The following is a 14,480-nucleotide window of genomic DNA, read 5'->3' as shown; positions in this document are numbered from 1 at the left end:
TGCAAGCAAGTATTCCATCACAATCTTGAGTCTTGTAGATGGTGGATAGGCTTTGAGACATCAGGTGGTGAGCCACATCACAGAGTACCTAGCCTCTACCGTGCATATTTAGCCATGTGGCTAGTCCAGTTAAGTCTCTGGTCAAAAAGACTTGCAAAATGTCTCACTGACAGTAGTGTTATTGGATATCAAGAGGAAATAGCTGGACTTTCTCTTGTTCAAGGTGGCCCTTATCTGGCACTAGTGGCACAAATATTACTTGCCGCCCTTGGTACCACATTGAGAACAGGTTCTCTCACCTCTCCTCTGATGAGATCGAGAGCTGAGTGGTTCTGGTGGAATCTAAACTGAGCATCAGTGAGCAGATTAATAGTCTACGAGTTGGGGGGGGTGGGGGGGGACTGGTGAAGGAAAAAAATAAAAGGCTCTATTCAGTTTATTGATTAGTCGCATGACCTTAGATGCTGCCTCAACACCCTCAATGTGTCACGCATTACAATGTACATGAGGTGTTTTTATTTAAATCCCTCTTGGTCTGCAGGTAATTCAAATATTGTTAGCTTCTGGTGTACCAATTCAAAGTTTGATTAAGAATAGTACTGAATCATGAAATGTACAGTAGACTCGGTGGGTGGTTGGGTTCAGAAACTTTTTCTGAAAATGCATTTTTAGCTAGTTCAAGAAGTTCAACCTGGACTTCAACTATAACTAAAGTAGCATAACTAGAATTCATACAAGTAATCCAACCCCAATAAATTCCATTGGAGAAGGGTCCCCATCTAAGACTGTCAACCTAAATCAAAGGGCAAGATTGCTGCTGAAAGTACTTGCGATTTCCTATACAATTATATAAGTATGAAGTGTACTGGAAGGTGCACTACACTCATAACTTTATGGTTCTTGATTAAGCAAATTCAACTTCTCCATTGAAATAGAAATAGGCATTCCATATTTGTCCATTACATAGCTTTGCATTGCGCACTTATTAACATTAACTTACCTATCAGCAGCCCTGCCTGTCGTGCAGCCATGACAACAGCAAATACTGTAGCCCGTTCCTCTGTTGTGGTTGAACGAGTAAGATAACCGAAAATGCACGCACCAGCACCAGTACCTATACCTGCAAAGTAAAAAGTATGTTTCTTTTCTGAAGAGGAACAAGATATTTAGAGCACCATTTATTGCAAACAACCTTTAATACAGAATGGGGCCAAAATTCAGTGAAGCCAGAAAGCTGGTGGTGTTAAGGCCTTTTTTTCCCCGGATTAGCGTCGCAAAGTTTGCGGTGGCCATTGGATCCAAATTCAGGTTTTTGACCACAAAAAAAAGTGTTCCGGTCTTATTAGCCCTTCAAACCTGAAAGTTTGCAGCCTTAATTGGGGCATTATTCCCACGGGAAATTCACCCTTAGGGCGATATGGCAGCTGCCATTGCAGCACAGGGAACGAGCATATCGGTGCTGCTTTGGAGAGGATGGCCGCGGCTCTGCAAGAGTCAATGGATCATCCAAGTGCTGTCATATATGGTGGCTTTCAGACTGTGCCTGCTCGCATGCAGTCTCAGCTGGATGCCCCCCCCGCCCGAGACCTCAGTGTTGCTTTCATGGCTGGGTCCTCCATGGGCCACGGAGGACCTTCCGGTGGCGCCACACCACCAAACTGAGCTCCCTCAGGATACAGACGATGCACTCCCTTCGGCTCTCAGCATTCCCGGCCCCAGACCTGTCACTCCGCCAGTGCCTCCACGTATAGCCTCGCCAGAGTCAAGTCAGACTGAACCCTCCCAGGAGAGTGTTGACCAGTCTCCAGCCAGCCCTTCCAGGTCCAAAGCTGTTCGAGGGCCTCCGAGAAGGTCATCTGCAGCTTCCACACAGGGAACACAGCAGCCATCCCAGACCCAAAAGGCAGCCACAGGGGAGACACGGAGGCGAAATCACAGGTTAGGCACGTGTAAAATTATCATAGGCGTCCTTCGAAGTCGAGGATGACTTGCTTCAACTCTAAAAGGGAGTTCTCAGGTGGCTGAACAGTCCAATATGGGAATTACAGTCCCGGTCACAGGTGGGGCAGACAGTGATTGAAAGAAAGGGTGTGTGGGGAGCCTGGGTTGTCACACGCTCGGTTTTTGCATGCTCTCGGCAATGAGACTCGAGATGCTCAGCACCCCCCTGGATTCTCTTCCTTCACTTTGGGTGGTTTTGGGCCAGGGATTCCCAAGTGCCGGTGGGGACGTTGCACTTTATCAAGGAGATTTTGAGGGCGTCCTTGAAGTGTTTCCTCTGCCCACCTGGGACTTGCTTGCCATGTTGAGGCTCCGAGAAGAGCACTTGCTTTGGGAGTCTCGTGTCAGGCATGCGGATGATGTGGCCGGCCCAGCAGAGCTGATCAAGTGCGTGGTCAGTGCTTCGATGCTGGGAATGTTGGCCTGAGCGAAAAAACTGATGTCGGTGCATCTGTCCTCTTTGCAGGATCTTGCGGAAGCAGCGTTGGTGGTACTTCTCCAGTGCTTTGAGGTGTCTGCTGGAAATAAGTCCACATCTCTGAGCCATATTGGAGGGCAGGTATCACTACTGCCCTGTAGACCATAAGCTTGGTGCCAGATTTGAGGTCCTGGTTTTCAAAAACTCTTCTCAGGCGACCAAAGGCTGCGCTGGCACACTGAAGGCAGTGTTGGACGTCGTCATCGATGTCTGCCCTTGCTGACAGTAGGCTCCCGAGGTATAGAAAATAGTCCATGTTATCCAAGGCCTCACCGTGGATTTTGATAACCGGGGGACAGTGCTGTGTGGCTGGGTCAGGTTGGTGGAGGACCTTTGTCTTACGGATGTTTAGTGTAAGGCCCATGCTTTCGTACGCCTCGGTGAAGATGGCCTGGAGGTGGAACAGATACCAATTTGTTATGCTCGGAAAGCTGAGCTGGGGCAAAGTTTTCAGTCTGAGCCCTTGGATTGAGATTTCAGTTTTCTCTCTGTGAATCTCAGGGTCTCGATCTCGATCGATCTCTCTCTAGTTTTTTCCCCCTTTTCTCTTCCTATTTCTCTCTCCCAATCAAATTTTCTCATTCTGTTTATCATTCCCTTTTCTCATTTCTATCACTTTCTCCTTTCTCTTTTTCTCCCTTTCCTCTCTCTCTCTCATAAGTGCGGATTCTGTGCTGAATATCCTCAGGTTTGGATCTTACCTTCTTGTCACTTTTTGATTTTGACAAATGACCACCACAAACGGGCAGTAACGGTTCTTTCCAGGACCGTGAATTTTGGGGCCAATGTGTCTTGCTGTATAGAGAACAAGATCTATTCATGGGAGACTGCAATTATTAGTCTTTTATACAGTAGTTTGACATCAAGAACATTTCATCAGTGAGGATTACTTTTTCCTGGACTTGAAAAATGAGGGTGTGTTTTTTTTTTAAACTGGAGCTGAAGGTTAATGGGTGACCTGATGGAGGTCTTCATAGATGATAAAGTAAAAAGGGGTTATTTCTTACATTGGTTGGTAAGATATAATCGAGAGCAAATATTTAAAAATAATCTGCTGAAGCAGAACTTTGGACTGTTTTACACGAGAATTAGATAGTTGATTGAAAAGGAATTTTAAAGGACATGGAAAGCAAGCAGAATTGTGGTAATAAACTTGGTTGCTTCTTTGAAGAGCAACACCACACAGACTTAATGGGCCAGCTGGTTTCTATGCTATACCATTAGCAATATGGACATGTGCGGGACCAGTAAAGACCTCCTTTCAATCCCTCAAGCTTGCCGGAGTTCAAGAACAAAATACACAGTTCACTACTTATATTCCTCAATTTATTTTCTTGCAAATTACCTGTCTAACACTCTTGTAAAATTACTGAGATTATCAGCTTCAATTGCCTCACTTTGCAGTTCATTCCAAGCATTCACCACATTCTTTGTTAAATAGTTAGATGTGATCTGCCCATTACATTCCCTCTAAGCTTCTTCCCATGGCCCCTCAATTCTTGTTCTTGGAACCATAGTGAACAGTTTCTCCAGATTGAACTTCTTGATATCCTTGAGGATCTGGAACTCCTCAGTAAGATCTCATTCTTCTTTTCTCTAGTATAGACAAGCTCAGCTTCTGTAGATTCTCCTTGTAGCTCAGGTATCTGATGCCCGGTTTCAGATCAATAGCCTTTTGCTGCATTTTTTCCCAGTGCTGTGAAATCGCTCCTGTAATATGGTGATAATATCTGCACACAGTACTTCAGATGGGGATGAGCCAAACATCCTGTATAAGATGTGCTTGGTGTCCTACTCCTTGCACTATACAACCGAAGATCCAATTTGATTTTTGCAACAGAGTGAAGATTGTTTCAACAATATGTGCACCAAATACCCCAAAATTCTTTTTTGGACTGTATCCAATTCTACCCATCAAAAGCTGTAAACTAACACCATTTAATTTATAGTTTCAATGTTTATTTTTCTTCCAAGTCTTATCACTTTGTACTTGTTGACACCAAATTTCATTTGCCATTTTTCAGTCCAATTTATACAGATCCCTCTGTAACTGATCAGACTACTCTTAATTGTTTGCAGCCTACATGGCCCCCACCTTTAATATTGGAACATTTTGACAGCTTTCTCTCTATTCACACTTCCAAATCACTGATGTATACATTCTATAATTCCAAGACCTATTTGGCACTATATATTATTTAGTTCACCGTTCCCTAGAAATTCCATTCCCAAGACTGATTTGATCCTTTCCCTGATTTCTTGCTCAGGCTGAACTCAACTGTGCTCAAACTTTGTTCGACTTTGAACTGAAGTTCAGATCCAATATAATCTTCACGAACACCTTCCACTTCCAGAATGTTAGTCATCTATGTCTCTATCTCAGCCCCACTCTCATCAACGCTTTTGTTTTCTTCAATTTCAACTATTCCAAAATGTTCCTAGCCAGCTTTCTGAGATCCATGCTATATGACTTTAATTCATCATAGATCTGTCACCTACATCCTATCCAATACTAATAAATCTGACTCACCCATCACCCTGTCCTTGCTGCACTCCAGTGGCTCCCATCTCCCAGCATGTTCATTTCAAAATCCTCACCTTCTTTATAAATCCCAAGAACAGTGCTCAAATAATAATTTAGGTTCAATAATATCAGTATGATTTAGTGCCTTGAATGCAGCAGAGTTTTAGGGCTAAATGCTGCTTTTATCATTTAGTGCTGTTAACAGAAGCCACAACAACATAGTAAGCAAGAGGACAATGCCTCCAAAAAGGATAAAAGATCCAGGAGATGCCTCCACAGGCTGTCCCCAGTGACAATATAGACATTATTACAATGCATTCTGTTGACTGTTGGCCTATAAAGTACCTTCCCCAGATAATTATGCACAATTGCTTCTTGAAGCAGTTTCACAATATAAATGGCACCAAATAATACAGTATTGTTGGCGGAACTGGCTCCTGTTATATTTTACTAAGCTCATCACATCCAGATATGGCAGATATAAAGAGGTCAACTCCCAAATTAATTATTTTAAACTTAAGTGGATCGTCTAATCTGTGCATTTCCCTCCTACTTATTTAAAATGTGACAGTTTATTACCCTTTCCCTGCCAAACCAATGATATTGTGATAATATGCTTCATTGGTACGTTAAAAAAAATAAAAGGAGAAAGAAAGAGATTAAGATACATGTCACAACAATTTATTTCAAAAACAATCACAAATTTCACCCAACACTGCAATATTATTATAGGATGAATGAAGGAAAGTTTTCCTTAATACAGTGGTTGGTAATTTGATCTTACCTGCTACAAGCCGACTGCCAAGTAGTAACCATTTTGAATATCCCATGAAGTACATAAAGTTGCCTAAAAACAAAGTTATTGTTTTTAATCCCAAAAAATGAAATTATCAGCATTTATTACTATATCTCAATTTTTGCTTGATCACAAGTCATTAAAATAGTCTGTATAAAAAAGGTAAGAAAATGCCAGGAGGTACACACTAGGTAACTCAGCATTAGAAAGAGAAAATGACAGGTAAATGTTTTGTCAGTATTCGCAGCGCCATGAGAACAATCCTAGACTATGTCCGTTCTGATGAAGGGCGTCACCCAAAATGTTAACAAGTCATTCTCTTTCAGATATTAACTGACTAGAGGAATATTTTTAGCAATTTGTTTTTCCGACAAGAACCAGCTGGTTTCAGGTATATTCCAGCCTGCCAAGGGCAGAATGATGCCACTGCGATTTTAACCGGCAGGCCTCATTAATGTGTCCCCGTCGACTTCCCATCCCGATTCAAGAGACAATGGCCTGGATATTGATAGGAGTGAGTTACGTGTCAGGGACAGAGTTTTGGATGGTACCGTAAGACCGGGTTTCAGTATATGTCTATTGGCCCTGACAGGTTCCCCGCCCAGAAGTCTGCCCGATTGACAGGTTTGGTTCCATTCGGGTGGGGAGCATTCCGAATGGTCCTATCCACAATGCCCAGGGTGGGTGTTCAATCTCACCCCCGGTGGCCTTTATATGGGTGGGGGTGGGGAGGGAGCATTCCTGGCCCCCAAGCAGTGCTGTGAAGGCACTTACCTTGCCACATTTCCTAAGGCATGGGAAACCCAGTCACCCATTGTAAAACCTTGAAAGCAGGTTAAATCAGAGGCTGTCTGCACCATTAAAATATTTAAAATTGTCAACCTGCCTCCTGGGAGCGGATTGGCTGTCCCACTTCGTAAAACCCAGAAGTGGTCGGGTTAGGATCAGGGGTTCAGATTTTATAAATTTTAAACATGTGGCCCGAACCCAGCCCACCCGTTTTTGTGCGTTAAAATTCAGCCACTTGATCTCATCTCCCCTCTTCCCCAGCAATCCCACATCCCTTTACTTTCCATTATTTACTAACATTTCAACTGATTCAGCATTCACCATGAAATGTCTGTTCCACAAGTTAGCATTACACAAACTGGGTACAGATGGGACAAGAAGCATTGCCTTTAAAATGTCTGATGAAATATTGTACAAACATGCAATACTTTAATGCAAACAATACAACTTTTGTCTCACCCCCTCCTCCCCTCACCCACAATTTTTCTCCTTCCCTGAAGAGCTATCACTATAATTATTACTATATATTCATCAGTGGACAAATAGGATAGATAGAGAGGGTAGGTAGAGCTGACTTACCTGCAATCTCAAATAAATTAGCAAATAATATGATTGATTTTGTTCTCCGTATTCTGTCCGACACATGTCCAAAGATGGGGCCTGCAATCAGCCCACTAAAACTGAATGCAGATAGTCCCAAACCCAGAAAATAAGATTCAGCATGAAGAGTCTGAAGGTATGCCCAGATTGTTGGAAGTATTACAGCTGAAGTAACAGCAAAAAAAAAGATTCAGATTACAGCTTAAATTATGCCTTGTTACAACTAGATTACATTTTCACAACTGTAATTTACACTTAGGAATACCAATGGACCTCCAGTGATGTTGCTCATGTTAAATCCTATTAGGATGAGCAATTTGTATATATAGTGTATATGGGGGAGGGCAGTGGGGGGGGGGGGGGGGGGAGAAGAGAAAGAGTGAGAGCGAGAGGAACAGTGGAGGGGGGGGGGGGAGGGGAAGAGAGACGGGGGAAGAGAGATAGGGATGTCGGGAGGGGGAGAAAAGACACGAGGCGGGGGGGGGTGAAAGAGAGACTGGGGCACGGGGTAGGAAAAGAGACGGAGTTGGGGGGGGGGGGGCAGGAATAGGAAGAGACGGGGGGGGGAGGTGTGGGTGTAGGAAGAGAGAGAGCGCGAGAGAGAGGGATCATACGAGAGCGGGAGGGGGAGAGGGAGCACGAGAGAGCTCTTACAAGACAGAGAGTGCACACGAGAGTGATTTTACGAAAGAGCTCATGATAAAGATAGGAGAGGGAGAGGGAGCGAGAGAACTCTTACGAGAATGAATGTCTAATAAATAGATCACTCATAGTAATTCCAAATTCCCCAGACGATCGCAATACACTGATTAAGGTATCCAGAGAGTTTATAATAAAGCCTTTTTTGAGACATTTCTCCAAAATTAAAATCATCATCATCATCATAGGCAGTCCCTCGGGACCGAGGAAGACTTGCTTCCACTCTTAGCACGAGTTCTCAGGTGGCTGTACAGTCCAATACGAGAAACACAGTCTCGGTCACAGGTCGGACAGACAGTCATTGAGGGAAAAGGTGGGGAGGGAGCCTGCTTTGCCGAACACTCCTTCTGCGGACTGCGCTTGATTTCTGCATGCTCTCGGCGACGATACTCGAGGAGCTCAGCGCCGGCCCGGATGCACTTCCTCCACTTAGGGCGGTCGATGGCCAAGGACTCCCAGGTGTCAGTGGGGATGTCGCACTTTATCAGGGAGGCTTTGAGGGTGTCCTTGTAATGTTTCCTCTGCCCACCTTTGGCTCGTTTGCCATGGATGAGTTCCGAGTAGAGTGCTTGCTTTGGGAGTCTCGTGTCTGGCATGAGGACTATGTGGCCTGCCCAGCGGAGCTGATCAAGTCAGTGCTTCAATGCTGGGATGTTGGCCTGGATGAGGATGCTAATGTTTGTGCGTCTGTCCTCCCAGGGGATTTTCAGGATCTTGCGGAGACATCGCTGGTGGTATTTCTCCAGCGACTTGAGGTGTCTACTGTACATGGTCCACGTCTCTGAGCCATACAGGAGGACGGGTATTACTACGGCCTTGTAGACCATGAGCTTGGTGACAGCTTTGAGGGACTGATCTTCAAACACTCTTTTCCTCAGGCGGCCGAAGGCTACACTGGCACACTGGAGGCGGTGTTGGATCTCATCATCAATGCCTGCTCTTGTTGATAGGAGGCTCCCGAGATAGGGGACGTGGTCCACGTTATCCAGGGCCATGCTGTGGATCTTGATGTTTGGGGAGCAGTGCTGTACGGCGAGGACAGGCTGGTGGAGGACTTTTGTCTTATAAATAATGAACTGGTATCAACATAGGAGCCGTCACAGGAAACCACACATTTTCAAGTTCCAAGTCACTACCTTCATTACAGTTCCATCCAAGTTGCAGTGCCCCCTGTGTGCCCATTAGACAATATCATAATTATAAAGCAAGTGTGTGGCAGTGAACAGAAGCTAGTTATTTGATCACCTTGCTCCAATATTCACAAACCAGAAATTGTATCTGAGGTATGCAAACACTGGGGTGTGAAAATCAATCGGACAATTAAACTCTAACCTTTAAATCCTTAAAATATCTGCATTTAAAAATTAACTAACTGATTTTGCTGTTACTATTTACCAAAATTGTTGCGTCAACAAAGTAATAGTTAATGATTACTGCCAATACTTTGAGAAGCAGTTCTTCACCTTCAGAAGTTTTAAAGTGACAATAGCTATTGTGCTTGTTAAAAATGTTGTTTGTTGGGTAATTTCTGTCACATATTAGTGATGTAGTTTATGCTGGGATGGATTTCAAATATACAACTGGCTAGAAAGTTCAACAGTCACTGGAAAAAGTGTGGCATCTACAATATATACTCTCTCTGCAAAGGCCCACAGTTTAAGCTCAGAATGCCACGTGGTAATCATTCTGCCTCCTAAGGTTCAATAGTTCAGTTAGGTTTTTCTGTCCATTTTGGTGAATATTTACAGAGCAACCTGCTGTTGTACCATCTGTACAAAACCCCACAGTAACTATAGAACATTAGGTTTGCTTAGCCTTATACTGTATGTAACTGATTTACTCTCCATTTTGTACAAGGTGTAACTGTGGATGAGCATATTTTAAAAATATTGGGCATCAGTAATATCTGATAAAATTGATTGCAATACAAAATTACTTGCACATGGATCTTCTTTAAAACCAGTGTAAATACTTTAAAAAAAATTCAAATCACTAAAAAGCCAATGTATTTGTGGCGAGCCTACAACATTGTTGATTGGTCCATAATAGTGCAGCCCAATAGTCCTTGCTCACCAAATAAAAGCGCAGTAACTATTTGTACTAAGTCTCCCTTCTGTGCATACATCTCCCAGCAGAGCAAGCTTGAGAGAGAGGAGAGAGAGCACAAGCTTGGTGGGGGGGGGGGGGAAGAGAGAGAACTCAGAGAAGATGAATCATGTGCTTCCTACCCCTTGGTGCATGCAAGCTTGGTGCGAGTGTTACAAGGGACATTGTTGGGGTGGATGAAATCCAGAAGTCATGACACTGTCTCTATTCACTTCATGCCCAATAAACATGTTAACAATCCACACACCATGCCCCATCTATTGGGGGGGGGGGGTGAGGGGGGGGTATGGCCTTGCGCTTGGGTAAGGGTCTTAAGCTAGCAGAGAGATTCTGGGGTAAGGGTCTTCAGCTGGAACTTGGTGGCTTTTGTGGAGATCTATCCTCTGTGGCTTCTGAAGTCAAAATGGATCGAATTACGAATTAGAAATTCACATAGAACTTGGGCTGGGCAGTTCCAGTTACACATTCCAGAGGAACTTCAGGGTGCAGCTTATTCTCCAAGGGGACCAATCAGCAATAGGTCTGGAGAGCCAGAGAAATGGCTGCATTTCATCAAGTACAAATAGATGCATCCTTAAAAAAAACATTTTCAATTCTGGTTGCAATCCATGCTTAGCGCACAAACTCAATGAATATTCATATTAAAATGTCAGGGAACATCAGACTTGCCTGGCTGCCCAAACACTTATTTTATTACTTAATTAAGGTTTCAATGAAGTTCCTAGATTAAGTCAGTAGAAATGTTACCCTCGGGGTGCTTCAAAAAGGTGTAATCAGTCAACATTGGCCTGTAACACCATTATTAGCAGGAGCCTGCAGAGCTTCTTAGACATGTTTCAACATTTATATAAAAGCACAGCATTGTGATCCTCAGCATGCACTTCCTCATATTGATTTATCCTGGCAATCAGCCACCACCATGATCAGAAAAACAATTATGCATTTTTAAATTAAACACTTAAAACATTCCAATGAGGAACAGTGTAGAGAAACCAGCAAACAGAAACCATTAAAACACATTGGAAATTTAACACTTTCTGTTGTAACACAACTCCTAAATTTCCATGTAATTTCAGTCAACAGTGGGACATAATGATCTTGTGGCACAAAAATATAGCCAATGATTTCTCCCTTGTAAATTATGAATTCTCACTAGGTACATTAACATTTTTTGTATAAAATAATTTTTGCTCATAATTAAATACTGGAGGAATGTTTATTTAATTATGTGGATGTTTAAAGCTTGGAGTCTTCTTTTAAAGAACATGGTAAATAAGTTAATCAAGGCAAAATTAAAAAGTAGCACTAATCTGGAGTCAGGAGCTGACCGATGTTTCCTTTAAGTTTCACGGCCGCACGGCACGCCAGGGGTTCCACGTGGCCGGTGAGCCGGCTTTTAAATTGAAAACAACACGCATGTGTGGAATTCTGGATGGGTCACGCACCTCGTTAAAGGGACCGCGTGGGAACATTGGAGCTAACCAACTTACAGAATAAGGCAGTGGGAGACTCCCTTTTCCACGGAAACTCATTCCACTTCACTCGAGTCAGGTCAGGCACTGACTTGATTTGCATCTTGACTTTTGCATTGGCGCAAAACAAAACCACCATCCTCTGATTTGTATTCCATTGGCTTGTCCTTATTTTCAATACAGTTTATTGTGCTGTCCTCTAGCCTGGGAGGAAGATACAAGAATGCTGTAATGTGGAATGGTTCAGTGTATGGTACCTAAAATATTGCTGTCTCATCATCATAGGCGGTCCCTTGAAACGAGGATGACTTTCTTCCACGCCAAAAAAAAGTATGAGTTCACAGGTGTTTCGAAAGAAGAACCCGAACTACATCCTCAAGGATGGAAGATGCCTGTGCATGAACTTTTTTTTTTAATATAAACGTGTGGTGGTCGTTGCTCACCGACCACCACACGGGCTTGACAGAGCTAGGTCTTGGTCCAGTGGCAAGGATTACCCAAGACAACTGGAGACCTGCTCTGCTGCATGGCCTCAGTGCACACACATATCACCACTGACACCTGGGAGTCCCTGGCCGAAGACCGCCCGAGGTGGAGAAAGTGCATCCGGAAGGGCGTTGAGCTCTTCGAACCTCAACGCTGCGAGCATGAAGAGGTCAGGCGCAGGCAGCAGAAGGAGTGTGCAGCAAATCAGTCCCACCCCCCCTTCTCCAGGCGAATGTCTGTCCCACTTGTGACAGGGTCTGTGGCTCTCGTATTGGACTGTTCAGCCACCAAAGAACTCACTTTAGGTGTGGAAGCAAATCTTCCTAGGTTCCGATTGCTGTCTAAGTTGCATTTAAATAGCAGATACCACTGGACAACCAAAGAAACTTGTAGATTGAAGATCCCTGACTAGTGCCTAATAGTTTGACTCTTCTTTTGTATGGTAGTAGCAAAGCAAATCAAATGTCAATATTCCGGTGCAACAGCGTGAATATCTTGTCACCTTCCTGCAAATTTCCTGAGGACAGTGGTCAAATGATGTGATCCAGGGTCTGATTAGGAGCTCCACAGTCGCATGAGGGGGATGCTTTAATCTTCCACCTATGGAGAAGGTGGGAGCATCTACCGTGACCAGTTCTGAGGCAGTTGATGGTTGTCCACTGTTTGCGAGGGTGGTTTGATTCTTCAGGTTGTACTGCGGGTTCCTCTATAAGAAATCCATTCTGTATGTCGCAGTTCTTCCAAGCATTTCGCCATCGGTCATCAATGCTATGGGGAGATCGCTGAAGGGCTTCAGCGACAGTCTAAAATGGCCTTCTAGATCTGAGATGGGTTGGTGGTAGGTTGTTCAAGTCGGCCTGGATCGGCATGTCTTTGCTGGTGTAGCGATTGTATTCTCTGGAGACTGCATATTCGTGGCGAGGTGTGGTGCTGTGATGTTTGTAAGCACGGGCAGCCAAGGTGTTGGTGTCGATAAAAGTGTACCGGTGATAATTCTCATAGTATAATTCAGCTGGACATCAACGGATTTGACATTGCAGACTTGATAGCCATGCCGGAAAGCAGTACTCTGCTGTAGAGTACACCAGGACAAGTGCTGCTGTACAGAGAGTTTGAGTGTATCCGCCCTTTTGAACTTGTACACTATTATCATTCATTCTACAGCAGCCTTAACTATATCATTTCCCTTCCATTCAAATCAATAGGCTTTTAAAATTAAAATTATATCTTGCTCTTCCAGCTAGAGAAATACCCAGATATATTCTCTTGAAGGAGGGTCCATTTTATGTTGATCGGGTGCTTGAAACTGGGCTTCTAAGCCATATCAGATCTTAAATCACACTTTGACCAAAGACTTATACCCCCAATTACAGCACTTGGCATACAACAGATGACTATCTTCAGCTGCACTAATACTGGTGGTGTTGATTTCCACTCAGAGATTTAGTGAATTCCAAACTCTGATAATCAGTGCGGTTGCACAAACCTTATTCCATAGTCTCAGTTGCTCCTTTAGAAAAGTGAAACAGAATTTATTCTTTCAGCGATTCCATCAAATAATTCAGTTGCTGAATACACTCCATACCACAGTAGTGATAGATTCGAGGAAGGTCCCTAATAATTGCTGATCTATGCTGAATTATCTGACATCAGCAAGGAAACAAAATAAGGCAGGATTCCATTCATAATTGCTATCCAGTGACCCCGGCTACAAAAAAAAAATTGTACATGTGTGAATGCGAGTAGTGGACAGGATCAGTTTCAGTCATCAAATAATCTGCCAATGCTCAACAGTTGAGACTCACGTGAAGAATGGCCACTTTGGTAAGGTACTGGAAGGCTGCCAGCACTTACAGAACTATAATCCTGCATGGGATTCTTGCTCAAATGAGAAAACTTGCAGTAGAAGGGGCAAAATTACCAAGCAATCCTCTACCAGACTTGCCTAATATATACTTCAAGATATTTAACAAGTCTATGAAATTACAGAACAAAATCACTTCACAGTTTTACAAATAACACTATGGCCTGAACTGTAATACTTTGCCGCGTTGGAAGTGGGACCGAAGGAGGGGGGCTCGAATTTAACGGCAGGGCCTGATTTGCATTGGAAACCTCTGTTTCCCATCCACTGCCAGCCAGATGGAGGCGCTGGCTGGCTGCAGGCGGGTAGACCTGTGACACTAGGCTGCAGAGACGAGGAAGAGTGGGTTGGACATTTATGACTGAGATGAGGAGAAATTTCTTCATTCAAAAGGTTGTGAAACTTTGGAATTCTCTACCCCAGGGGCTGTGGATGCTCAATTGATGAGTATATTGAAGACTGAGATAAATAGATTTTTGGGCACTAAGGGATCAAAGAGAGATGGGGATAATGCAGGAAGGTGGATTTGAGGTAAAAGATCAGCCATGATCTTACTGAATGGCGGAGCAGGCTAGCCTACTCCTATTTCTTAAATTACCTGGATAGACTGGAGAAGCTGGGTTATTCTCCTTAGAACAGAAAAGGCTAAGAGGAGTTTTGATAGA

General features: G+C 43.7%; 1 protein-coding gene across 1 annotated transcript in view; it reads right to left on the bottom strand.

Annotated features, from left to right (window-relative positions):
• mfsd8l1 (major facilitator superfamily domain containing 8-like 1) overlaps positions 1-14,480 on the bottom strand; it is an 82,727-nt gene that overhangs the window by 49,364 nt on the left and 18,883 nt on the right. Inside the window, exons 2-4 of the mRNA XM_070882297.1 lie at positions 7,168-7,353; positions 5,788-5,850; positions 1,001-1,120 (exon numbers count right to left, since the gene is read on the bottom strand). Coding sequence (XP_070738398.1) covers positions 1,001-1,120; positions 5,788-5,850; positions 7,168-7,353 — 369 coding nt within the window. The remainder of the gene's footprint in view (positions 1-1,000; positions 1,121-5,787; positions 5,851-7,167; positions 7,354-14,480) is intronic.

This window comes from Pristiophorus japonicus, chromosome 6 (assembly GCF_044704955.1).
Source record: "Pristiophorus japonicus isolate sPriJap1 chromosome 6, sPriJap1.hap1, whole genome shotgun sequence".
Classification (NCBI taxonomy): Eukaryota; Metazoa; Chordata; class Chondrichthyes; family Pristiophoridae; genus Pristiophorus; species Pristiophorus japonicus.
The sequence above is the reverse complement of the archived record's forward strand: the minus strand, read 5'-3'. Positions and strand labels throughout refer to the sequence as shown.